The following is a 25,566-nucleotide window of genomic DNA, read 5'->3' as shown; positions in this document are numbered from 1 at the left end:
TCCATTGCTCGTGTTTGTTATTGGTGTCCATTAATAGTTTATAGAAATTTGACCATGAAGGCCTGATTCACTCAGTCTCCTCTGAACAGTTGATGTTGAGATGTGTCTGTCACTTGAACACTGTGAAGCATTTATTTGGGCTGCAATTTCTGAGGCTGGTAACTCTAATCAACTTGTCCTCTGCAGCAGAGACAACTCTGGGTCTTCATTTCCTGTGGCGGTCCTCATGAGAGCCAGTTTCATAGCGCTTGATGGTTTTCCCGAATGCACTTGAAGAAACTTTCAAAGTTCTTGAAATGTTCCGAATTGACTGACCTTCATGTCTTAAAGTAATGATGGACTGTCGTTTATCTGAGATGTTCGTGCCATAATATGAACTTTACCAAATAATCTTAAATATATATATTTCGATTTTTTTTTACACTTTCTGGGTTACTATATGATTCCATATGTGTTATTTAATAGTTTTGATGTCTTTACTATTATTCTACAATGTAGAAAATAGTAAATGTAAAGAAAAGGCCATGAATGAGTAGGTGTGTCCAAACTCTAGACTGGTACTGTATATAAATATATATATATATATATATATATATATATATATATATATATATATATATATATATATATACAGTTGAAGTCAGAAGTTTACATAAACCTTAGCCAAATACATTTAAACTCAGTTTTTCACAATTCCTGATATTTAATCCTAGTAAAAATTCCCTTTCTTAGGTCAGCCAGGATCACCACTATATTTTAAGAATGTGAAATGTCAGAATAAATAGCAGCGAGAATGATTTATTTAAGCTTTTATTTCTTTCATCACATTCCCAGTGGGTCAGAAGTGTACATACACTCAATGGGTATTTGGTAGCATTGCCTTTAAGTTGTTTAACTTGGGTCAAACAGTTTGGGTAGCCTTCCACAAGCTTCCCACAATAAGTTGGGTGAATTTTGGCCCATTCCTCCTGACAGAGCTGGTGTAACTGAGTCAGGATTGTAGGCCTCCTTGCTCGCACACCCTTTTTCAGTTCTGCCCACAAATTCTCTATAGGATTGAGGTCAGGGCTTTGTGATGGCCACTCCAATACCTTGACTTTGTTGTCCTTAAGCCATATTGCCACAACTTTGGAGGAATGTTTGGAACTTGCAATTTTGTCCATTTGGAAGACCCATTTGCGACCAAGCTTTAACTTCCTGACTGATTTCTTGAAAGTTGCTTCAATATATCCACATAATTGTTCTGCCTCATGATGCCATCTATTTTGTGAAGTGCACCAGTCTCTCCTGCAGCAAAGCCCCCCCAGCTCCCCTGGCTTTTTTAAGGCGGTTTTGGAGCAGTGGCTTCTTCCTTGCTGAGTGGCCTTTCAGGTTATGTTGATATAGCACTCGTTTTACTGGTGATATAGATACGTTTGTACCTGTTTCCTCCAGCATCTTCACAAGGTCCTTTGCTGTTGTTCTGGGATTGATTTGCACTTTTCGCACCAAAATACGTTCATCACTAGGAGACGGAACGTGTCTCCTTCCTGTATGACAGCTGCGGGGTCCCATGGTGTTTATACTTGCGTACTATTGTTTGTACAGATGAACGTGGTACCTTCAGGCATTTGGAAATTGCTCCCAAGGATGAGATCTTGGCTGATTTCTTTTGATTTTCCCATGATGTCAAGCAAAGAGGCACTGAGTTTGAAGGTAGGCCTTGAAATACATCTACAGGTACACCTCCAATTGACTCAAATGATGTCAATTAGCCTATCAGAAGCTTCTAAAGCCATAACATAATTTTCTGGACATTTCCAACTGTTTAAAGGCACAGTCAACCTAGTGTATGTAAACTTCTTACCCACTGGAATTGTGATACAGTGAATTATAAGTGAAATAATCTGTCTGTAAACAATTGTTGGAAAAATGACTGTCATACACGTAGTAGATGTCCTAACCGACTTGCCAAAACTATAGTTTGTTAACAAGAAATTTGTGGAGTGGTTAAAAAACTAGTTTTAATGACTCTAACCTAAGTGTATGTAAACTTCTGACTTCAACTGTATATATATATATATAAACTCAGCCAAAAAATAAACGTCCTCTCACTGTCAACTGCGTTTATTTACAGCCAACTGAAAATGTGTAAATAATTGTATGAACATAACCAGATTCAACAACTGAGAAATAAACTGAACACATTTGACAGACATGTGACTAACAGAAATGGAATAATGTGTCCCTGAACAAAGGGGGGGGTCAAAATCAAAAGTAACAGTCAGTATCTGGTGTGGCCACCAGCTGCATTAAGTACTGCAGTTCATCTCCTTCTCATGGACTGCACCATATTTGCCAGTTCTTGCTGTGAGATGTTACCCCACTCTTCCACCTGCAAGTTCCCGGACATTTCTGGGGGGAATGGCCCTCCTATCCAACAGGTCCCAGACATGCTCAATGGGATTGAGATCCGGGCTCTTCGCTGGCCATGGCAGATCACTGACATTCCTGTCTTTTTTGGCCATCAAGGAACAAACCCAACACCTCTCATCACACAGAGAACTACATCCCCACAGTGAGGCATGGTGGTGTTAGCATCATGCTGTGGGTATGTTTTTCATCGGCAGGGACTGGGAAACTGGTCAGAACTGAAGGAACGATGGATTGCGCTAAATACAGGGAAATTCTTGAGGGAAACCTGTTTCAGTCTTCAAGAGATTTGAGACTGGGATGGAGGTTCACCTTCCAGCAGGACAATGACCCTAAGCATACTGGTAAAGCAACACTCGAGTGGTTTAAGGGGAAACATTTAAATGTCTTGGAATGGCCTAGTCTTAGCCTAGACCTCAATCCAATTGAGAATCTGCAGTATGACTTAAAGATTGCTGTACACCAGAGGAACCCATCCAACTTGAAGGAGCTGGAGCAGTTTTGCCTTGAAGAATGGGCAAGAATCCCAGTGCCAGTGGCTAGATGTGCCCAGCTTATAGAGACATACCCCAAGATACTTGCAGCTGTAATTGCTACAAAGGTGGCTCTACAAAGTATTGACTTTGGGGGGTGAATAGTTATGCACGCCCAAGTTTTCTGTTTTTTGTCTTATTTGTTACACAATAAAAAATATTTTGCATCTTCAAAGTGGTCGGCATGTTGTGTAAATCAAGTGATACAAACACCCAAAAAATCTATTTTAATTCCAGGTTGTAAGGCAACAAAATAAGAAAAATGCAAGGGGGTGAACACTTTCACAAGCCACTGTATATATGGCCAGTTTATTATGTACACCCATCTAGCACCGGGTCAGATCCCCCTTTGCCTCCAAAACAGCCTGAAGTCTTCGGGTCATGGAAACATTTCTCAATTCGTATCAAGGGACCTAACATGTCCCAGGAAAACATTCCCCACGCCATTACACTACCGCCACCATCATGTACCATTGACACCAGGCAAAGATGGGGCCATGGACTCATGCTGCTTATGCCAAATCCTGACTCTGCCATGAGTATGATGCAACAGGAACCGGGATTCGTTGGACCAGGCAATGTTTTTCCACTCCTCAATTGTCCAGTTCTGGTGATCGCGTTCCCACTGGAGACACTTATTTTTGTTTTAGCTGATAGGAGTGGAGCCTGGTGTGGTTGTCTTCTGCTGCAATATTCCATCCGTGACAAGGACCGACAAGTTGTTTATTCCGAGATGCCATTCTGCACACCACTTTTGTATTGCTCCGTTATTTGGCTGTTTGTGGCCCGCCTCTTAGCTTGCACGATTCTTGCTATTCTCCTTCGACCTCTCATCAATGAGATTTTTTCACTCACAGGACTGCCACTGACTGGATTTTTTGTTTGTTGCACCATTCCCTATAAACCCTAGACACTGTCGTGTGTGAAAAACCCAGGAGGTGGGCCGTTTCTGAGATACTAGAACCAACGCGCCTGGCACCGATGATCACGCTCAAAGTTGCTTAGGTCACACATTTTGCCCATTCTAACGTTCAATCGAACAGTAACAGAATGCCTCAATGCCTCTCTGCCTGTTTTATATAGCAAGCCAAGGCCACGTGACTAACTGTCTGTAGGAGAATGGGGTGATGTACCTAATAAACTGGCCACTGAGTGTATATATTTATTTTTGGAGGGGGGGCCCCCTAGAGGTCCCCTCCCCCTCCAGATAGCATATGAACACGTCATAAGGCATGGCAAAAATGTTTAGAATGACAGGAAATTAGCTGTAAACCTGCTACTTTTTCTCTGTCCCATGGCAATATGTGCAGAATTGCTAGAAATTAGCTTTAAAAATGCTAAATTCTCTCAGCCTCATTGCAAAATGTGTAGAATATCATGAGATTAGCTATAATACTGCTACTTTTTCTCTTTGCCCCATGGATTTTTTATTTATTATTGTAGGAAGTTACAGTGCATTTGGAAAGTATTCAAACCCCTAGACTTTTTCCACAATTTGTTACGTTACAGTCTTATTCTAAAATGGATTAAGTACATTTTTTCCCCTATCAATCTACACACGATACACCATAATGACAAAGTGACAACCGGTTTTAAGACATTTTGCAAATGTATTAAAAGTAAAAAATAAACATAAACATATTTTCATAAGTATTCAGAACCTTTGCTATGAGACTCAAAATTGAGCTCAGGTGCATCCTGTTTCCATTCACTTGATTGGAGTCAACCTGTGGTAAATGTAATTGATTGGCATGATTTGGAAAGACACAGTGCATGTCAGAGCAAAACCCAAGCCATGAGGTTGAAGGAATTGTCCGTAGAGATCTGGGGAAGAGTACCAAAAAATGTCTGCAGCATTGAAGGTCCCCAAGAACACAGTGGCCTCCATCATTCTTAAATGGAAGAAGTTTGGAACCATCAAGACTCTTCCTAGAGCTGGCCGCCCGGCCATGTTGAGCAATCGGTAGAGAAGGGCCTTGGTCAGGGAGGTGACCAAGAACCCGATGGTCACTCTGACAGAGCTCTAGTGTTCCTCTGTGGAGATGGGGAACCTTCCAGAAGGACAACCATATCTGAAGCTCTCCACCAATCAGGCCTTTATGTTAGATTGGCCAGATGGAAGCCACTCCTCAGTTAAAGGCACAAGACAGCCCGCTTGGAGTTTGCCAAAACAAGATTCTCTGGTCTGATGAAACCAAGATTGAACTTTGGCTTGAATGCCAAGCTTCACGTCTGGAGGAAACCTGGCACCGTCCCTATGGTGAAGCATGGTGGTGGCAGCATCATGCTGTAGAGATGTTTTTCAGCAGCAGGAGACGAGTCAGGATTGAGGCAAAGATGAACGGCGCAAAGTACAGAGAGATCCTTGATAAAAACCTGCTCCAGAGCGCTCAGGACCTCAGACTGGGGCGAAGGTTCACCTTCAACAGGACAACGACCCTAAGCACACAGCCAAGACAACACAGGAATGGCTTCGGGACAAGTCTCTAAATGTCCTTGAGTGGCCCAGCCAGAGCCCAGACTTGAACCCAATCGAAAATAGCTGTGGAGCAACGCTCTCCATCCAACCTGACAGAGCTTGAGAGGATCTGCAAAGAAGATTGGGAGAAACTCCTCAAATACAAGTGGGCCAAGCTTGTAGCATCATACCCAATAAATTAAATATTTCAATTTTGTATGTTTAATAAATTTGCAACCATTTCTAGAAACCATTTTTTGCTTTGTCGTTATGGGGTATTGTGTGTAGGTTGATGAGGGGAAAAAACGATTTAATCAACTCTAGAATAACGCTGTACCGGAACAAAATGTGGAAAAAGTCAAGAGGTCTGAATACTTTCCAAAGGCACTGTGTAGAATTAGACTGAGTGGCCTAATGGATAAGATGTCGGACTTCGAATCAGAAGATTGAGGTTTCGAGTTCCTTCATGGTCGTTCAATTTCACTAGCTTTACTTATTTAGACAGGTTCCCGATTTCCCTAAATAAGACATGTCTCTTGTTGCCTGGAAAAGTTAGGACATTGTTATGTAGATTTAATAATCATAGACTGCGTGGCCTAATGGATAAGGAGTCTGATTCTGCATCAGACAATTGAAAGATAGAGTCTCTTCATAGTTGTTCAAATCACTAGCTTCCTTAATTTAGATAGGCTCCCAATTTCTCTACATAAGACATATCTCTTGTTGCTGGGAAAAGGTAGGATGTTGTTATATAGCTTTAATAATCTCAGACTGCATGGTGTAATGTTAAGGTGAAACTGTGGTATGCCACTGAGGTAAAGGTTAAATTTTCTGTTTTATATGAGTAGATTCTTCTGTCAGCCAGCCTCTATATGTCTTCATAGACATAGACCCTAGGAGTCTTGTACGCAATGCAAGACTACTGTATGATTAAGTTATTCTTTGATATGTAATCAAAGTATACAATAAATGCTGTTCATGGCTATACTAGAAAGCAGATTTGTGTACAAACATAGTCCTTATTAACCAAGTTACTGGTAAATGTTAAGGTGAATTCTGTCACCATTTTTGCACAAGATTGCAGGAAATATAAGAATTTCAGATTTCCCTTTACACACCTTGTAGAGAAACATACAGCACCGTACTTGTAATCTCATTGCCCATTAACTTAAAACATTTCAATGTCATGGGCGTTCACAGACAATGGACAACAAAAACAGTGATCATGACATGTTGACCCTTTTTATGAGTTATAGTGACTCGCACTCTCTTCATATTGTCATTGTCTTCACATTGATCATATTAACAAGTAGGGTTGCGCATGTCGTAGCATTGAGTGGTCGTATCGTTGGTCTGATGTGAGTATCCCTGGCCCTGGTAGTTCAGATGAGCAGAGCCAGGGCGGCTGCCTCTATGGAGAAGAGATGATCATCCTCGACCTCAGGACAGTACAGCCTCATGAACTCAGCCAGGCGAAGGAGGTACTCTATGTTGTGGCCCGTGTTGCCTCTGCAGATGGCAATCTGAGCAGCTATCTCTGTGGGAGTGGCAGGCCCAAGATATATGGGGTTGTCAGAGGTGGCGATGTAGACCAGGGCAAGCAGAGACCCTTGGCACTTCTCTCTGGGAGTGAACTCCACCATCTTGGTGGCGTAGCCCCCCAGCACAGCCTCTCTCAGATTCAGATACTGCAGAGACTCCTCCATTTGGGAGTCGGTGACCTCGTAGGCTACCCCCCAGGTGCAAGCCTGCCGTAAGAAGAGATGGATGTTAGACTGGGGAAGGAGAAGTAGGTAATCAGATTGAATATATAGAATATATTGATAATTTTGACTAAGACACGCACCTACAGACATCAATATCACCTGAGAAAGTATACGAGCCAGCGAAACAGCAACCCTCTGTCTTAGCACGTGTAGCCCGTGTATCTGATGCTGTATGGCCAAAAAGAGTATGAACTGTTCACTATTTTACAACTTGATGTTAGATGGTTCCTCACTCTGAAAATAGTCTATGGGCCAAGAGAAACTGTAATCCATTGATCCGTTTTCTTTAAACAGCCACTTACAAACTTCAACTAACTTTAGCAAACACAAGCTAACAATCAATGGAAGTGCTGGAGGCATGTTTAAAAAAAATTGTGTCCAAATCACCTGAAATCAATTCAAATCAACTCCCTATTTGGTTTGATGGTACTTAAGGTGGCCATTAAAAACAAAACATGGTCACATGCCCCCATCACTTCCATTGATTGTTAGCGTGTGGTGGCTAAAGTTAGCTGAAGTTTATAATGGCTATTAATAAAAGAAAACTGAACCATGGACTACAGTTTCTCCATGGCCCATAGACTACTTTCAGGGTGAGGGAACATCTAACATCAAGTTGTAAAATAGTGAGCTTCTCCTTTAATCTACTTTTTGAAGTGATTTGTTTGACAATCAGATAAAAACATAATGGCTGGTTGTGTACATGACACATTAAAAGGTCAAAGTTCAATTACATGTCTTTACCATAAAGTCCATAAAAAATAGAGACCCCTCTAATGTCACAGTATAATTTGCACTCTGGGTGCCACTTTCAAGTGAATTTACAGATGAATGCTAAAATCCTTATATCAAATCCTGACCTTGAATCCAAAAACTGTAACAGGTGTTTTGAAATTGATGTATGATTTATTTGATCAGAGAAATGTACAAAACCTAAGCTCAAACATTTAATGTGTTGGCCCAAAAAATACACCTTGTGTCACGAATATCACCGAAGGTGGCTCCCCTTCCCGTTCGGGTGGCGCTCGGCGGTCGTCGTCGCCGGTCTACTAGCTGCCACCGATCCCTTTTTTCCCTTTTCAATAGGTTTTGTCTAATTGGTTTCACCTGTTCCTTGTTGTTTTTTTGGGGTTGGGGTTATTTAAGTTTGGTTAGCCCGCCTGTGTTTGTGCGGGCTTGTCACTGTTATGTCAAGAGGTGTTCCTGATTATTTATTTATTTTTTCGCTGTCCGGTGAGGTACCAGTTTGTACTTGGGTAGAGTGTATTACGCCTGTGTTCGGCGTCACCCGTTGTACGTTTTTTCCCGAATCCTCTGCTCTCTGCGCCTGACTCCACACCCATCACTCTTCGAGCATTACAGAAGCCCGCACCAAAAGTATGGAGTCAGCAGGAGCAGCGACTACCCCTCTCCCCACGATGGAGGAGTGTGTCCTTCATCACACGTCCATCCTCCATCGCATCGGATCAGCGATGGATCAGATGATGGAGAGGATGGACCGCTGGGAGAGGAGTGGTCTCCCTACTTCCCCTCCAACCCTCCCACCTGCAACGCTACCATCTCCTCCAGCGATATCCGGTACCAGCGTCCTGCGTATGGCACCTCCGAGGGAGTACGATGGAGCGGCGGCGGGGTGCCAGGGATTCCTGCTCCAACTCGAGCTTTACCTGGCCACCGTTCGGCCGGCTCCCTCGGACGAGGAGAGCGTGAGTGTCCTCGTCTCTTGCTTGACAGGTAGATCCCTGGAGTGGGCCTATGCCGTCTGGAATGGGCCTGACTCGGCGAGGGGCCACTACCCGGAGTTCACACTGCCGTTTTCGGGCCGTGTTCGATCACCCTCCGGAGGGCCGAGCGGCGGGTGAGAGATTGTTCCATCTCAGGCAAGGGACAAGGAGCGCACAGGACTTTGCGCTGGAGTTCCGGACCTTGGCTCTGGAGTGGGGTGGAACGACAGGGCCCTGATAGACCATTACAGGTGTAGCCTGAGAGAGGACGTCCGCAGGGAGCTGGCTTGTCGGGACACTACGCTCACCCTGGACGAGCTCATAGAAAGGGTCCTGTCTGTTCCACCTCCTGGCCCTCCTGCTCCCATACCTATGGAGCTAGGGGGGGCTGCATCTAGGGAGACAGGAGGAGGAGGCTCCTTCCGCACAAGCTGTGGCCGGAGAGGGCACACTTCCGGTCGGAGCTGGAGGAGTCCATCTGGGAGTCGAGAGGGCAGGCAGAACACTTCTCGGGCACGCCAGGTGAGTCAGCACCACACTCACCCAGAGCTTCCTGTTGGTCACATGTTTTTATTCATTTGTTTCCTTAAGTTTTCTCCTTCTCTCCAGCATAAGGCCCGCTCTAGCCTAGTGGTTAGAGCATTGGACTAGTAACCGAAAGGTTGCAAGTTCGAATCCCCGAGCTGACAAGGTACAAATCTGTCATTCTGCCCCTGAACAGGCAGTTAACCCACTGTTCCTAGGCCGTCATTGAAAATAACTATTTGTTCTTAACTGACTTGCCTAGTAAAATAAAAAATAAAAATAAAAAGGCGCTAATCGATTCAGGCGCAGCTGGGAACTTTATAGATCGCGGTCTCACCCAGAGGTTGAGGATTACGTTAGTACAGGTAGACCCCCCCTTCCCCGTGCACTCCTTAGATAGTCAACCGTTAGGGTCAGGGCTGGACAGGGAGGCCACGGTTCCTGGAGATGGAACTCTCTGGAGATGATTACACGGGGGATCATAATGAGCGGATTAGTCTGTTCCTTATCGATTCACCTGCGTTTCCGGTGGTGCTGGGGATCCCTGGCTGGCTATTCACAATCCTAGGATTTCGTGGAGACAGGGAGCTCTCCAGGGGTGGTCTGATGAGTGTTCAGGCAGGTGTGTAGGAGTTTTCATCGGTGCGACGACGGTGGTGAGTCCAGACCAGGTTTCCACCGTGCGCATTCCCGCTGAGTATGCCGATTTGGCTATGCCTTCAGTAAAAAGAAGGCAACCCAATTACCACCCCATCGACAGGGGGATTGCGTGATAAACCTCCAGGTAAACGCTGTACTGCCCAGGAGTCACGTGTATGCTTTGTCCCAGGAGGAGACGTTGGCTATGGAGACATATGTCAAGGAAGCTCTGGGACAGGGGTACATTCGGCCCTCCATGTCACACGTCTCCTAGAGTTTATTTTTTGTGAAGAAAAAGGAGGGTGGTTGGCGTCCGTGCATTGATTATCGAGGTCTCAATTCCATCACTACCTCTCATCGCTACGGCGGTGGAATCATTTCACAGGGCGCGGTTCTTCACGAAACTGGACCTCAGGAGCGCGTATAATCTGGTGCGTATACGGGAGGGAGATGAGTGGAGTTTAGTACCACATCTGGCCATTATGAGTACCTCGTCATGCCGTACGGGTTAACGAATGCTCCAGCCGTCTTTCAATCCTTCGTCGACGAGATTCTCAGGGACCTGCACAGACAGGGTGTGGTGGTGTATATTGATGACATCTTGATCTACTCCGCCACATGCGCCGCGCATGTGTCTCTGAGGTTCTTGGGCGACTGCTGGAGCATGACCTGTACGTGAAGGTGGAGAAATGTGAGTTTTCTAAACAAGCCGTTTCCTTCCTGGGTTATCGCATTTCCACCTCGGGGGTGGTGATGGAGTGTGACCGCGTCAAGGCCGTGCGTAATTGGCTGACTCCGACCACGGTAAAGGTGGTGCAGCGGTTCTTACGGTTTGCCAATTACTACCGGAGGTTTATCCGGGGTTTTGGTCAGGTGGCGGCTCCCATTACCTCACTGCTGAAGGGGGACCTGTGCGTTTGCAGTGGTCGGCAGAGGCGGACGGAGCTTTTCGTCATTTGAAGGCGCTGTTCACCGACGTGCCAGTGTTGGCGCATCCGGACCCCTCTTTGGCGTTCATAGTGGAGGTGGACGCATCCGAGGCTGGGGTTGGAGCCGTGCTCTCACAGCGCTCGGGTACGCCACCGAAGCTCCGCCCCTGTGCCTTTTTTTCGAAGAAGCTCGGGCCGGAGCAAAACTATGATGTGAGGGACAGGGAGTTGTTGGCTGTGTTTAAGGCCCTGAAGGTGTGGAGACACTGGCTCGAGGGGGCTAAGCACCCTTTCCTCATCTGGACTGACCACCGTAACCTGGAGTATGTCCGAGCAGCTAGGAGACTGAATCCTCGTCAGGCAAGGTGGGCCATGTATTTCACCAGATTTAGATTCACGATCTCGAATAGACCAGGTTCCCTCAACACTAAGGCCGACACGCTGTCCCGTCTCTACGACACCGAGGACCGGTCCATCGATCCTACTCCCATCATTCCAGTGGCTAGGCTGGTGGCACCGGTAGTATGGGAGGTGGACGAGGACATCGAGTGGGCGCTAAGGGAGGAACCTGCGCCTCCACAGTGCCCGGAGGGTCGTAGGTACGTGCTGCTTGCTGTTCGTGATCAATTGATTCGGTGGGCTCATAGTCTACCCTCGTCGGGTCACCCAGGAATTTCGAGGACAGTGCAGGGTCTTAGGGGGAAGTACTGGTGGCCCACCTTAGTTAAGGATGTGCGATTCTATGTCTCCTCCTGTTCGGTGTGCGCCCAGAGCAAGGCTCCTAGGCACTTGCCACGAGGGAAGTTACAACCCCTCCCCATTCCACAACGGCAATGGTCCCATATATCACTGATCTTCCACCGTCTCAGGGATACACGACGATCCTGGTCGTTGTGGATCGGTTCTCTAAGTCCTGCCATCTTATCCCGTTGCCCGGTCTCCCTACGGCCCTACAGACTGCGGAGGCTCTGTTCACCCACGTCTTCCGGCACTACGGGGTGCCCGAGGACATCGTTTCTGATCAGGGTCCCCAGTTCACATCCCGAGTGTGGAAGGCGTTTATGAAACGTCTGGGGGTCTCGGTCAGCCTGACCTCGGGGTATCACCCGGAGAGTACTGGGCAGGTGGAGAGAGTGAACCAGGAGGTAGGTACGTTTCTGCGGTCGTATTGCCAGGACCGGCTGTGGGAGTGGGCGAGATACGTCCCCTGGGCTGAAATGGCCCAGAACTCACTATGCCACTCCTCTACCAACATGTCACCGTTTCAGTGCGTGTTGGGGTACCAGCCGGTCCTGGCACCATGGCACCAGAGCCAGACCGAGGGTCCTGCAGTGGAGGAGTGCGTGCAGAGTCTCAGAGGTGCTGAGTCCCGGTGGGGGACATATTGGATCCATCTATGCTGAGGGAGTTCCATCGCCTCCATCCGGATCGCCCTGCGCCTCGCCCTCTGGGTGGTCCTCGAGGCCGGTGTCGGCGCGCTGCGGGAGCCACACGTCGGGGGGGGGGGGGGGGGAGTACTGTCACGAATATTTTTATTTATTTTTTATTTATTTTACCTTTATTTAACCAGGTAGGCAAGTTGAGAACAGGTTCTCATTTACAATTGCGACCTGGCCAAGATAAAGCATAGCAGTTCGACAGATAAAACGACACAGAGTTACACATGGAGTAAAAACAAACATACAGTCAATAATGCAGTATAAACAAGTCTATATACAATGTGAGCAAATGAGGTGAGAAGGGAGGTAAAGGCAAAAAAGGCCACGATGGCAAAGTAAATACAATATAGCAAGTAAAATACTGGAATGGTAGTTTTGCAATGGAAGAATGTGCAAAGTAGAAATAAAAAATAATGGGGTGCAAAGGAGCAAAATAAATAAATACAAATTAAATACAGTTGGGAAAGAGGTATCACCGAAGGTGGTTCCCCTTTGCGCTCGTGTGGTGCTTGGCGGTCGTCGTCGCCGGTCTACTAGCTGCCACTGATCCCCTTTTCGTTGTCTAATTGGTTTCACCTGTTCCTTGTTGGGGTTTTTGGGTTGGGGTTATTTAAGTTTGGTTAGCCTGCCTGTGTTTGTGGGGGCTTGTTACTGTTATGTCAAGAGGTGTTCCTGATTATTGTTGGGTTTTTTCGCTGTCCGGTGGGGTACCAGTTTATACTTGGGTAGAGTGTATTACGCCTGTGTTCGGCGTCACCCGTTATACGTTTTTCTGTTGGACATTAAAGCGTTTTTTCCCAAGTTCTCTGCTCTCTGCGCCTGACTCCACACCCATCACTCTTCGAGCGTTACACCTTGCACGATTAAGGTTCAATATGTTATGACCCTCCCTCCCGCCACTGCCAGTGTCAATGTATTTTACAACACAAAGTACAGTACTTATTCATGGTAGACAGGATCAAAACAAATGTGAGCTGTAGGTGTGTTCTGGGTTATTTTTAAACAAAGCCACTTACATCATGATCTTCCACTAAAGTCACCACTCTACCTGGCTGTGGAGGATAAGGACCATAGATATAAGGACAGAGATTAATAGAGCACATGAGGATCAATGCACAGTCAGCATTGTTTTACCAATTAATTTCTACTTATGCTAGCCTACTACATGTGAGCCTATCAGGTTAGGTATTTTTGGCCATGCCAGACCTTTATGTAAGTTGACATTTCCATAACCAATATGATTGCAACACAAATCAGACATTTTTTATTAGACTTTTCATTTGACTTCCCACCTTCTGAAGCTCAACAGTTTGATCTGAGATAATATTATGTCTGTCTACAGCAGCAGCAAATACACTGATTGCATTTCTGAAGGTAAAGACTTACCATGTCTTTGTCTCCTCGATGAAAATTGTCCCCATGCCAGAAGCGTCTACTAAATCCTTTGATATAGCCGACGTAGTTTCTCTTGTATTTGAAGTCTGGTTTCCAGACTAATGAGCCATATCCGAATATCCACAGGCTGGGTTTTTCTGATACAGTAATGTCCAGTAGCTTCATTATGGTTAGTTGGTCGTGTTCAGGTAATATGTAAGAGAAGATGTAAAGTATTGCCTATTTTCTTCTGTCAAGAAATAGCCCGCTGGGCACACACTGGTTGAATCAAAGTTGTTTCCACGTTGAACCAAAGTGGAATAGACGTTTAATTGAGGTCTGTGGCCAGTGGGAGCTGTTATACGATGTTACCGGTGGAGCTCACTCTCCTTTGTAGATGCATTCCGAAGCATGAGACCGCTGAACTACTCGCTATAAATGCATTTCGGCGACCATGGTTTTGCGTAATAACCCTATCATAGCCTACCCAAAGATGTTGATAAATGTAAAAGAGCTGATGCATAGACCTAGTATCTCTCACCGCAACGTATATCTGTACAATCAGTTTGGTGTGTCTATCAACCAATGTGCAGTACTACTACAACAGTATATTGGTGTACAGACAGACACGTGTATGTGTTGTGGCGGGATGTCAGACCAAGACGTTGCTGACCAATGATATCATAGAAGAGGTCGTACTAAAAGTACAAGCCGACCAATTAGAAACTTATCGAGCACAAAACATTCTCTGAAATCCTGTTTTCGAACGTTACAATGTTGCTATAACAACATATCTGACGAACAGACACTGACAAACAATAACATGGGATTATATGAGTGATCTGTAGGGGAGAGTGGGGAAAATTGAGCCAAATACGTAAATTGAGCCATCACTGTTTCTAGGAAACCATAAACAAAATTAATAATTTGACCAAATATTTAGGACGAGGTCATCATTTCATGGAGTCTGTGAAGGAAGAAACCACATGGCATGGAAAAAGAGGTTAGCAAATTGGGTCCCCAAAATATTTGCACGAAGTCAAATTATTGTATTGTGTTAGAGGTTTCATGATACTTGTTTCTAAAATGTTTAGAAATGTTTTATTTTATTTAACCTTTATTTAACTAGGCAAGGCAGTTCAGATCAAATTATTATTTACATTGACGGCCTACCAGAGAACAGTGGGTTAACTGCATTGTTCAGGGGCAGAACGGCAGATTTTTACCATGTCAGCTCGGGGATTCGATCCAGCAACCTTTCGGTTAAAATTATTAAAAGACTAAAAAAGTGGTCTCTTGGCACAATTTACCCCAGGTATGGGGTAAGTTGTGCAAACTGAGGTATTTTGTACCGAGAGACCACTTTTTTGGGGCAAGCTATGTTTTCAAAATTGAAATGTTTAAATTAATTCTGATTATTACCAGGGAAATATATGTGGATAGCTTTGTCAGACAATAATACTATTTCTATTTGACGGAGTAATGCTGAATGGGAAGAAAATGGCTCAACTTACCCAACTCTCCTCTACTGTCTGAATTGATTTTGAGCATCACAACTGTTTTGATAAGAGAGGGGATTTATTAAGTGTGTAGTTTAATCTTTACTTGTGGTGTCACTGGAAGTAATGTACAATGTAGCCTACTGTATTTGCAATCTTGTAGTCGTTTGATTTACTGAAAATGGTATCATGTGGAGTCACATAAAAGACACAGAGATATAAAGTAATTCAACAATTCATGAATTACTTCATTCATTCATTATTCCATCCTTTCATTGTATTTCAGAGGATAGTTTACATAAAACAGAAACGGCAAGCTATTTTTCCCCCATTCACAGGATGTTGAAAGCTCTTACATTATGTTCCCTGGTTATACATAGATTGACAGTGACACTGGCTGTCCAATGTCCAAACTTGTGAGTTGATTTGAGTATATCCTGTAAAAATGCTTTGCTTGAGATCTTGCAATTCTACAATGGACGTTGGTGTGATAGTAGTGTTTGAAAAATACATGTTTACTCTCTTTGAAGTACTTTGAAGTACTGTATGTATATCACTGTTTGCTTCATTGCTCTCCACTGTCAGGAAAGTAAGGCAAGTAGCAAGTCTGCAGTCTCTTTTTAACCATGTGTGAAAACGGAGCTCCCATTATATCCTTGAGTGTCACATAGTGTGATACCACAGAAGCAGCTAATGAGATTAGCTATAAATAGAAGCATTAGCTTGCAGAATAAGATCCAAGTATTGTAAAGCCCTTTTAACATCTGTTCTCTTCTTAGGTGTCTCTCTAGCACCCTATATAAGCTTGTATCATACCTGATCAATGAATGACGCTTAAGTAGACGATTTACCTTCAGCCCTCTTTGACCTCAGGCTAGGACAATGATGTTTTGGTCCTACCGTGGCATGAACAACAGTCTGATAATGGTGTTCCATATACAATAGCTTATTTGATATCATCACAAAATCTTAAAATATAGAATACTCCCCGTGTCTCTAGTTATCCAATTCTCATTTTAAGTATTGAAGGAAATGTTGCAAGTAACTTCCATGTATGGTTTACTGCCCCCATGTGTTAATTAAGAACATTACAAAAAGAAAGGAAACTGTCTGAAGTTACTGTATTTCCTGAGATCAGATGCCCTTTCCTCAATGTTAACATGCAAATTATTGTCAATACACTCTATTTTGAAAACTGTTTTAGGTTTAATTTAGATTTAATTCTCATTGTTTGAGTGTTGTAAAGCAGTCATTTACTATTTTCTTTATATTCCTGGAAAGTCACTAGTTGGGGTCTCCTCAGTCGAGCACTTGATTCTCTTTTGTTCAAGCTGGCCTGAAGTACGTTTAGGTACTCTCTTTCTATCAGTCATTTACTATGTTTGTTTTTTATAGGACTTTGAGGATTTTTGTGATGAATAAATGCCTTTATAATCAAACATCTTATCCTTGTGAAGAACATAGAGCAATTGATAATGACGTTTGCAACCGTGGGAAATAGGAATGGGAGAATACATTTTTATCAACATGCAGTCTTTTTGTAACAGATGTGAGAGAAGTTGTTGGCCAGTGTCCTGTGCATTTTAATCTGACGGGATGCAGGAAATGTTGTCAATTGGCCAAAAACAGGATGCTTTGATTATAACACAATGAAAATATGTGGCTTTATGGTAGATGTCTGAAAGGGTTATAAAATAGGAAAGAAAATATAATATGTGAAAAAGACAAAAGTGTGGGTGTTAGGGTTGTTAAGAGAAAATAATGAATCAAACTAATCAATATAATAGCAGAGATGGATGATCAGGCGTTAAGCATGTGATCGTTGTCTTTGTTGGGAGATCTGGACTGGCTGGGGTGTTGTGTTGGCTTTAGCACCCCTTCAAGGCTGCCGGTAACTTGGCACTGGACTCTTGGGGCCCTATTTGCTGCATTCACGCTCAGTTAGAGAGGAGGCACTGATTTTCCCAGTGGTGTAGGGTCACACCCCAAAGCATCTGCCTGGTTTTGTTAAGTAGCCTCTTTTCCAGATTGTGTTCCCTCCTCGTCTCAATATTTTAACTTATGGGGAGGACATCCAAGGAAACAGCTTGACATTTTAACACCAGAAAAGCAGAGTGAGTAATTTTGACTCAATATGAATTTAAAATTCTATTACCTCTACAATTGTTTAAGTAATGTCCCCTCCATCCTGGACTTTTCCTAAATAAGTCTATTTAACACATGTATGTTGTAAGAATTTCGATATCACAAACAGTTTTGTCATTTTTTTCCCAGAAAATGTACTTTTTCAAATTCTCCGACAGAATCACATGCAGCAACGGATAGCCTACAGTAACATAAGCAAATGAACATGCTATTGAGTCATAAACACAACCCACATATTTTTTTCTTCGATACCATATATTAAATGTATTTATTAGACTGTTAAGAGCAAATGAGTCAAAATGACTGCTCATTGACTCAAATGGAGTTACGCCAGTTTAAAACAACTTGAATGCTTGACAACAAGGGGCATAAGGATGAGATTGATGTTCTTTTTGAAAAACAAACACAAATATTGACCATTTTGTGTACTGTACTTCAACATTTTTATTTAAAAAAATTTATATATAACTTTTGTCCATATTTCTCACATTGCTGTCAAATACAATACTGTCCACTAAATGATTGCGTGCACATTGATTTCACATCACATTGACTCACCAGTCACCACCGTATGCATGTGATTACTAGAACTGCTACAAGGTCATACATCATCTAGACAAGAAGCCATTTCCACAACAGGGGATGGACTTCAACGGAAGGTTCTTAATCATTCCAATATCTAGGCAAATTGAAAGTTCTATAGTTGACCACTTCTACTCAACATGAAACCAACAAACAGTGTACCAGATATGTTTTCATTGTTTAAAAAACAACAATCACAACAACATTAAACATGAAAATAAATTCAACTTTTTGGGCATCAAATTGAAAACCGTTGTACACCGACTTCTAAATTTATAAATATACATTATATACAAAATAATCGTATAAAACATAATAGAAAGACCATTGCTTCATAATATTTAAATAACTAGTGAAATACTAATCTTTAAAAAAACATTATTGGTTCAGTAATGTCAATTCTAATTATAGGCGTCCTTGGTATGATAGTCACTTTTGTTTTTCTTTGTTTTAATTTCTGGGCAATGTTGCATAATAAGAAGTAAAAATGCTTCTTCTTGAATCCCCCTGGCACTACGTCATTTATTGCATCAGTTGTTTTCTCTTAAAAGTATTTTCCCTTCAGTTTTTGTTGTGCAATGGATCCAAGAAGAAGCAGGGTATCAAGCTCTATAACCCATACTTAAGGCTCTGTGATTCGGGATGCATACATTCTTTATTAACATTTTTTATGTAAATAATAATAATAATAATAATTTACAGAATTGACATAGGCCTGGGTCTCAAATATTCTCAAAAAATGAACCGTTTCTAGTATTTTTTTTCTCTCCTTGAAAGTTTATAAACAAAGTCTCCTTTTTTGCATACTGTAGCACATCACCAGGGTAAATGGAAGTAGCTGGCTTCTTCCACAGTCTTGTTGGCAGTAAGTTGATTGGTTGGTTGCTGATTGCTGATTATCAAAATAAGGTGGAGTATCTCCAGACAGAGCCCTCTCGTCCTGCTGATGGGCAAGGTGGCATAAACACATAGGCCTGTTTTCCATGGATATGGTCGGACAAGTCCTGTCAAGGGGCTGAATCTGTCAGTACACCCTGACGGTGAAACATCCAAAAGTCCTGTCAAGGGGCTGAATCTGTCAGTACACCCTGACGGTGAAACATCCAAAAGTCCTGTCAAGGGGCTGAATCTGTCAGTACACCCTGACGGTGAAACATCCAAAAGTCCTGTCAAGGGGCTGAATCTGTCAGTACACCCTGACGGTGAAACATCCAAAAGTCCTGTCAAGGGGCTGAATCTGTCAGTACACCCTGACGGTGAAACATCCAAATGTCCAAGTTGTGTATTATTTCTCACAGTCTGTTCAGTCCTTACATTCTAACAAAGTTCTGTAGTTTGAGTCCTATTGCATTCATAGAGCACACCGGCTCGGTCCAGTTATCAAGTTTTCAAGAGCAGCAATTCACAGTTAAATAAATCCCTGTCTGTTTCTACACTGTAAACAGTCCAGAAGATATCCATTCTTCAGAATGTCTGATACCCTCCATGTATTATACCTGGTAGTAGAAGACAAAAAGTTAACTAGTTTAATCATAAGAGCAATATAATGGAAACCGTGATATATTTTTGCATTGCTGAATTGATAACTGTTAACATGCTGTCAAGAGTTGCAGGAACATGTTCAGAGGAAATGTGAAAAAATCATCTTTACCTCAGTTGCTATGACGCATTCATTTTTCTCCTCTGCTATCACAAACACAGACTGGTATATGGAATCTCTTGGAGAACATATCGTTGCTATCCTACACTCTGGCCTTTCGCTGTAAATGAAAAGAAAACATGTCAACACTTTTAAACACCAAACCACTGTCATTTATCAAACCCTGGAGAATAGGAAGTAGGTCAAATCTATCCAGGTTGTCATCTGCAGGCAGCATTTGAACTTACCTGTACTTTCTACTCAACTGCATTTTCTCCTCAATCGTCTTTTTACAGTTCTCGTCTTTATCCTCTTGCGACGGCTCATCCTTGTACTCCTTGAAGGTTTTGTTGTCCAAGTGGTAGTTGATGTGTTTGTGGTTTTGGGACTTCTCCCTGAGACAATCCACCTCCAGGTCCAGCTCCACCTTTTTGTTGGTGTTCTTCAGCTGCAGGTCAGAAATGAGGTTCTCCTTCTGGAAATGTGAAAGGTTGTTCATGGTCTCTGAGTCCTGCTCCCTCTTCCTCTGCTGCTGGATGTGGCGCAGGACCATGGCCACCATGAAGATCAGCACCAGGAGCACCACCAGGCCCACACCCAGACAGATGGCTGCCCAGTTGAGCCTGTCTTGGGTCTCTCTGACAGGGCTGGGGCTGGGGCTGGGGGGGATGAGTAAAGGCACATCGTAGTACTGGCACTGGGTGCCGCTGAAGTGGGCTGAGCAGGTGCAGTCAGCAGGCTGGCCTTTGGCCCCGTTGGTGCAGGTCCCACCGTTCAGGCAGGGTTTGGAGGCACAGCTGTCAGTGGGCTTGTCACAGTTGCGGCCGGTGTAGCCCAGGGGGCAGATACAGGTGTAGTCGTTGATGCGGTCCATGCAGCTGGCTCCGTTGGCGCAGGGGTTCATGGAACACTCGTTGATGTTGATCTCGCAGCGTGGGCCGGTGAAGCCTGAGCGGCAGCTGCACCAACGTGTGGTGCCGTGGATAACACAACGTCCACCTGAACAGAACAGCCCAGCATTATCAAACAGTGCACATCATATTCAATTGAGGTTAGCTCTAATGCAGATGTCTCTAGAGAGAACATTCCAAATTGATTTGTTTGCGTAAGTGCTCTGTACTGACAGTGTTGAAAAGAACTGAAAGTCAATTAACAAATTCCTTCTAATTGTTGTTGTTGAGATGTGGAGAGAGTGGAAACTATCACATACCATTTGTACAGGGCAAGGAGGTGCATTTGTCCACTTTCTTTTCACAGTTGAGTCCAGTGAAGCCCCCTGGGCACTCGCACATGTAGCTCCGCCCATTGTCCCTTTCTCTGCACTTCCCGTGGAAGCAGGGTGAATCGGCACAAGTCAGCATTCTGTGCTCGCAGTGCGTCCCCTCGAACCCCTGTGGACATGCACACCTATAGCCGTTCTCAAGGTCCTGTTGGCCACAGATAGACAGAGGTTATCACAGCCCACTGTCACAGGAAACAATCCCAGCAAAATTCGGTGTAGGTTTCTTGCTGTGCCTCTCATTTCGATGCCCTTGCGACTCCACATTATTATCTCATAATTCTCATGCCCCCTGTGCCCCAGTTTGAATTACATTCATTTACAGGAGAGAGTATGTGAACTGGCTAAAGGTCTGTCTGTTGCATTCTTCTATACCGGCCTAGAGATGTGGATAGATACAGGAAAAACAAAAACAGGAAAGCCTGTGTGTGCTGTGTGTTGTGGGAAACGGATAGGCTTTCCGGGCTTACCAAGCACTGGCCTCCGTTCCGACAGGGCTGGCTGTCGCACTCCCTGACCTCGCTGTCACACTTATCCCCTGTGAAGCCCGGCTGGCAGGTACAGGTGTAGCTCCCCTGGCCCGTGTTCATACAAGTGGCCCCATTACGACACGGCTTGTGATGGGTGCAATAGTTCAGATCTGTGGATGAATGTGTTTGAAAAACAGTTACTCCCTGGCCCTAGTCTCCCTATCATAATCAGGATGCCTGATGACTCTTGCAATATTATAGGAACATGTCATATTTATACTGTCATATAGCACGTCTTGTGGTTTCCCCCTATGGGCTATTGAACAGCAGTACTTCTGTATTGTTTCACAGCAGGACCCAGCGGAGCCGGAGACACTGACCTTGGTCACAGAGGAGGCCTCCCCAGCCCTCTTTGCAGGTGCACTGCCAGGGCTGCTGACAAGTGCCATGTTTGCAGGATGGATGCCTTTTACACTCATTACAGAAGGTGCCCTGCCAGCCCTCTCTGCATCTGTCACAAACAAAACATCACACCTTTAGCACTGTGTACTAACACACATGCAGGCAAATACACATGCAGGCAGGCAGGCAGGCAAGTATGTATGTAAACACACACACACACACACGATGAACTATTGTATACTTACACACACTGTCCTGGCCTTGAGCAATTTCCATTTATTTTGCTGCACCCTTCAAGGCAAATTGCTGCATATAAACGTGAGACAAAAGAGGAACTTTATTTTTTTGTAAACTCATTCAACAATACATCATAAAGCTTCAGACTCGGATTAGGAATCCCCTTCCCACTGGTGTAGTATCAAAACGGTTACCTGTCTATTTCTAATGAAACCTTCATTTGCTGTTTCTGTGTTGTGACATTGAATTTGCATGGTTACAAGACTAGTGTTTAACGGCTGGTTAGGCCTGAGCAGATGCTTGGTCTCAAAAGCGGACAGCTGCCCCATTGTTGTTGGTAGGCTGTTGAACCCTGTTTGCAGCTGCTGCCCTACCGCTCAACAATAGAGCCCGCAATTTAGTGGCGCGTGGCTGATAATAATGCCGCGATTAACCCGGCGCGTGCTGCTTTACCAGAACGCTACCCGGGATTATTCTACCCACATGGTCCCAAAGTTGTGAGAAATCTAGGGGTGAAGGGGCTGGGTTGGGTTGGGAGGGAGCGCGCCGCACTATTTTCGCTCATCCTTGTCACTCCAAACTGCAAATCTAAGCCTTTCTAGAGCAGCGGCATCTCGACACTATGGGCCCTATTATGCAAATACTTTGAGAAATAACATCCTACTACATTTTGTGAAAGGTCTTCTTAAGAAACCCTGAACATTTTATTCTGATTGCTTACGTTCTTCGCAGTATTGTCCCTTCCAGCCCGGTAGACATGATATTTGCCCGTCAGGGTTGCAGGTGTAGTGGCCAAAACGGTCGTCTCTTGGAGCGCATATTTTCGAACAACTGTCCCCGTAGTAATTTGCATGGCAGATGAACCGGTATGAGTACCTTAACTCCGTCTGCCTCACACTTTGCACATCCTGCGACCACTCATCTCCTACTTCCAACTTTCTTTGAATGGCAAAATAACTAATCAATAAAGCAGGGTTGTTTGTATCTGCTGGGATAGAGAACAAAAACATGCGTCAAGATATCAAGTAGGCTACTACTGTATGATGGCATGCTTTAAAAAAGTCCAAACAAACAGTGCACATTGTCTTGAATTATTTCTCTCAATATGATATATAGAAAATAAATGTGTCATGCAAGTTTTCAGTTTATGATAGGCATGTATCAAGGCCTGTGCCCTATTTTTCAATTGGGTCGTTGGACTGCGAATGAAATGTCATCTTCCTTTATGTCAGCAAAACATTTTCAACCCATTATTCCCCTTCCAAAGGGCGGAACAGCAAAAGGTGTAAAATACAGGAAAAGCAGTCAGAGGCTTTTGGCAAGGTTTAGATATTCTCACTAAAGACTTGAACACTTTCCCACGCTTAAAATAAACCAGAGGAAGTGCGATTGTGTTGGACACAGAGCATGAAAGAAGTGCTCTGTTGCACGTAATTCATCATGACACATGGACATCAACACATTCATATTTCCAAGTTTCATTATAACTGCAACATTTCTGTGTACATTGCATTTATTAATACTGCATAAATTGCATTTATTTATACTGCATAAATTGCATTTAATTATACTGCGTAATGATTTAAATCTAGAGCATAGGGAGTATTTGTCATGCATCTTTAACAGTGTCATGTATCCCTCTAGCGGTGGTCATGTATGTAGCGCGCCACTCACCTTCAGGTAGATCCGCTGAAGGAGAAAACCATGCTTCAATGATTAGAGAAAACGAGCCCTGGGAGTGGAGAAAAAACATTAGCCTACCATGAGTTTCATTTTTTCAGTTGCACATCTTTTTTCGTTATTTTTTTCTTCTTTGGATAACATCCATTGAATGATATGTGGACTAGGCTAATGACATACTAACATGTTATCATAAATCCTCATGCACGTCTATATAGGTTAGTGCATTTGTTTGATTTATGCTTAGCTCTTCACCACCCATCTTATTGCAAACACCGTTATTCCATATATTAATAGGCATATATATTCTCAACCACTTCAATGTGATATTTTAGGCAATGCATAGTGTCTTACCGGCCATGCGAAGTGGGTGAGTGGCAGGCGAATAGGTTTAGTGAACGTGCCGTCCTCCATGACGCTGAACGAGTTGGTGCCTAGTACAGGTGTAACGACACTGCCGAAGTAGCAGTCACCTGGTGACACTACGGTCTGGTAGTTCTTCAAGCAAACTCGGAAAAAAGTCCTACACGCTGGACTACAAGCTACGCCGTTTGCCAGCAAACCTCTATTATTCTGAAACTGATGAAGATCAAGCTCGAATACACCAGATCCCAGAACCTAAAGGAAGAGAATCATTGAATAAATATAGAACAATATTCCATTGCAATAATTTACATTGCGCATTATTATAGGCGTATTATATGCTATTACATTGTGCATTATTACACTGTTGCTGTGTCAACATCTAGGCATGAACGATTCCAATAATAGTTTAACTATAAAATTACCTGCTTAAAAATCGTTATAATAATTGCGATGATAAAGGTAAACCAAGTTGCCATTCTTTTCCACAGATCGGTTCGTATCCTTTGAAAAATAACCTGTTCTCCACAGAGGGCTCTTATTCCAAGCAGTGATTATGAAATATGAAGTTTGCAAATGAGAAATAAATAAATCCTTCTTCAGAACCTTTTTGGGCGAGACCGAGCTCCGCAATCCAAAACGCGCAGAAGTTGAGAAACCTTGTTATCCAGACAGTGAGATGCAGGTCAAACGCATAACAGTAACGTCAATATCCACAGTTTATTCATCCTTCTGTCTTTACGTTGACCTTCCATCTTGATCCTGCTGAAAATGTGTTTTCTCTTGGCGTTGTGTCGATGCAACTCTTGCGCTTTGCTTATACAGAAAGCTTCTGGTGGCGCCAATATTGTTATGAAAATATGGCAGGACATCAGTCACAGAGCACTCTGTTTCTTAATGAAGGGTGTTTCACGTCTCGGTTCACGTTATATACGTGCGTGTCATTATGAATACTGTCAATCAATAAACACCGCCCCTTTCCATCCACGCCTGTTGCAACCAACCCTCATGTCCAATTTTAATAATCCTGCCGTTGTCTCTCGCAGGAGACAGACTTCTGACTATCAACAATTCGGCATCTGTTGATATGTTTTTGGTTCACTGAAAGGGGTTTTCAGCACGTGTAGCCTTACAGCAATTGTGAATTTGTTTAACAAAGGATAATTTATATATGTTGTTACGCACTTTTTTTCAAAATATATTTTGAATAATTATTATTTTATTTATTATTATAAATTAAATGTCATCCTCTTTATTTTATGTTATTATCAGTAATTACGAAATTAATATCATAGCATTTGTACGAAAATCCTGTCTATTTTACCCTGTCTATAATTAATTGTGACTCGTTATCTCCCCCAGACTGTACCTTTAACATTGGATAACTATTAGTTAACATTTGATATGGTTTGTGTGTTTTTTTTTGCACTAGTAGACATTCCTGATAATCGTAAAACGGATTACCTTTTCC

The 25,566-nt window shown here is 43.4% G+C and overlaps 2 protein-coding genes across 3 annotated transcripts; both read right to left on the bottom strand.

Annotated features, from left to right (window-relative positions):
• Positions 1–5,754: 5,754 nt before the first annotated feature.
• LOC109893947 (glutathione-specific gamma-glutamylcyclotransferase 1-like) lies at positions 5,755–7,259 on the bottom strand. The gene is made up of 2 exons (XM_031828528.1): positions 7,254–7,259; positions 5,755–7,151 (listed from the first exon to the last, which is right to left on the bottom strand). Exons 1-2 carry the CDS (start codon positions 7,257–7,259, stop codon positions 6,786–6,788), a joined length of 372 nt encoding a protein of 123 aa, XP_031684388.1. The 3' UTR covers positions 5,755–6,785.
• Positions 7,260–18,214: 10,955 nt separating this feature from the next.
• LOC109894513 (delta-like protein 4) lies at positions 18,215–25,000 on the bottom strand. Of its 2 annotated transcripts, none has more exons than XM_020488057.2 (11): positions 24,521–25,000; positions 24,087–24,350; positions 23,727–23,784; positions 22,774–23,040; positions 22,061–22,121; positions 21,794–21,924; positions 21,414–21,583; positions 20,875–21,091; positions 19,913–20,663; positions 19,677–19,785; positions 18,215–19,521 (listed from the first exon to the last, which is right to left on the bottom strand). In XM_020488057.2, the coding sequence occupies exons 1-11, from the start codon at positions 24,572–24,574 to the stop codon at positions 19,516–19,518; spliced, it is 2,088 nt and encodes a 695-aa protein (XP_020343646.1). In that variant the 5' UTR covers positions 24,575–25,000; the 3' UTR covers positions 18,215–19,515. The 2 variants fall into 2 exon arrangements, with proteins under 2 accessions (XP_020343646.1, XP_020343647.1); XM_020488058.2 differs by having other exon boundaries at positions 22,774–23,037.
• Between the last annotated feature and the right edge of the window lie 566 nt (positions 25,001–25,566).

The sequence above is a fragment of the Oncorhynchus kisutch genome, linkage group LG7 (genome assembly GCF_002021735.2).
Source record: "Oncorhynchus kisutch isolate 150728-3 linkage group LG7, Okis_V2, whole genome shotgun sequence".
Taxonomy (NCBI): domain Eukaryota; kingdom Metazoa; phylum Chordata; class Actinopteri; order Salmoniformes; family Salmonidae; genus Oncorhynchus; species Oncorhynchus kisutch.
The sequence above is the reverse complement of the archived record's forward strand: the minus strand, read 5'-3'. Positions and strand labels throughout refer to the sequence as shown.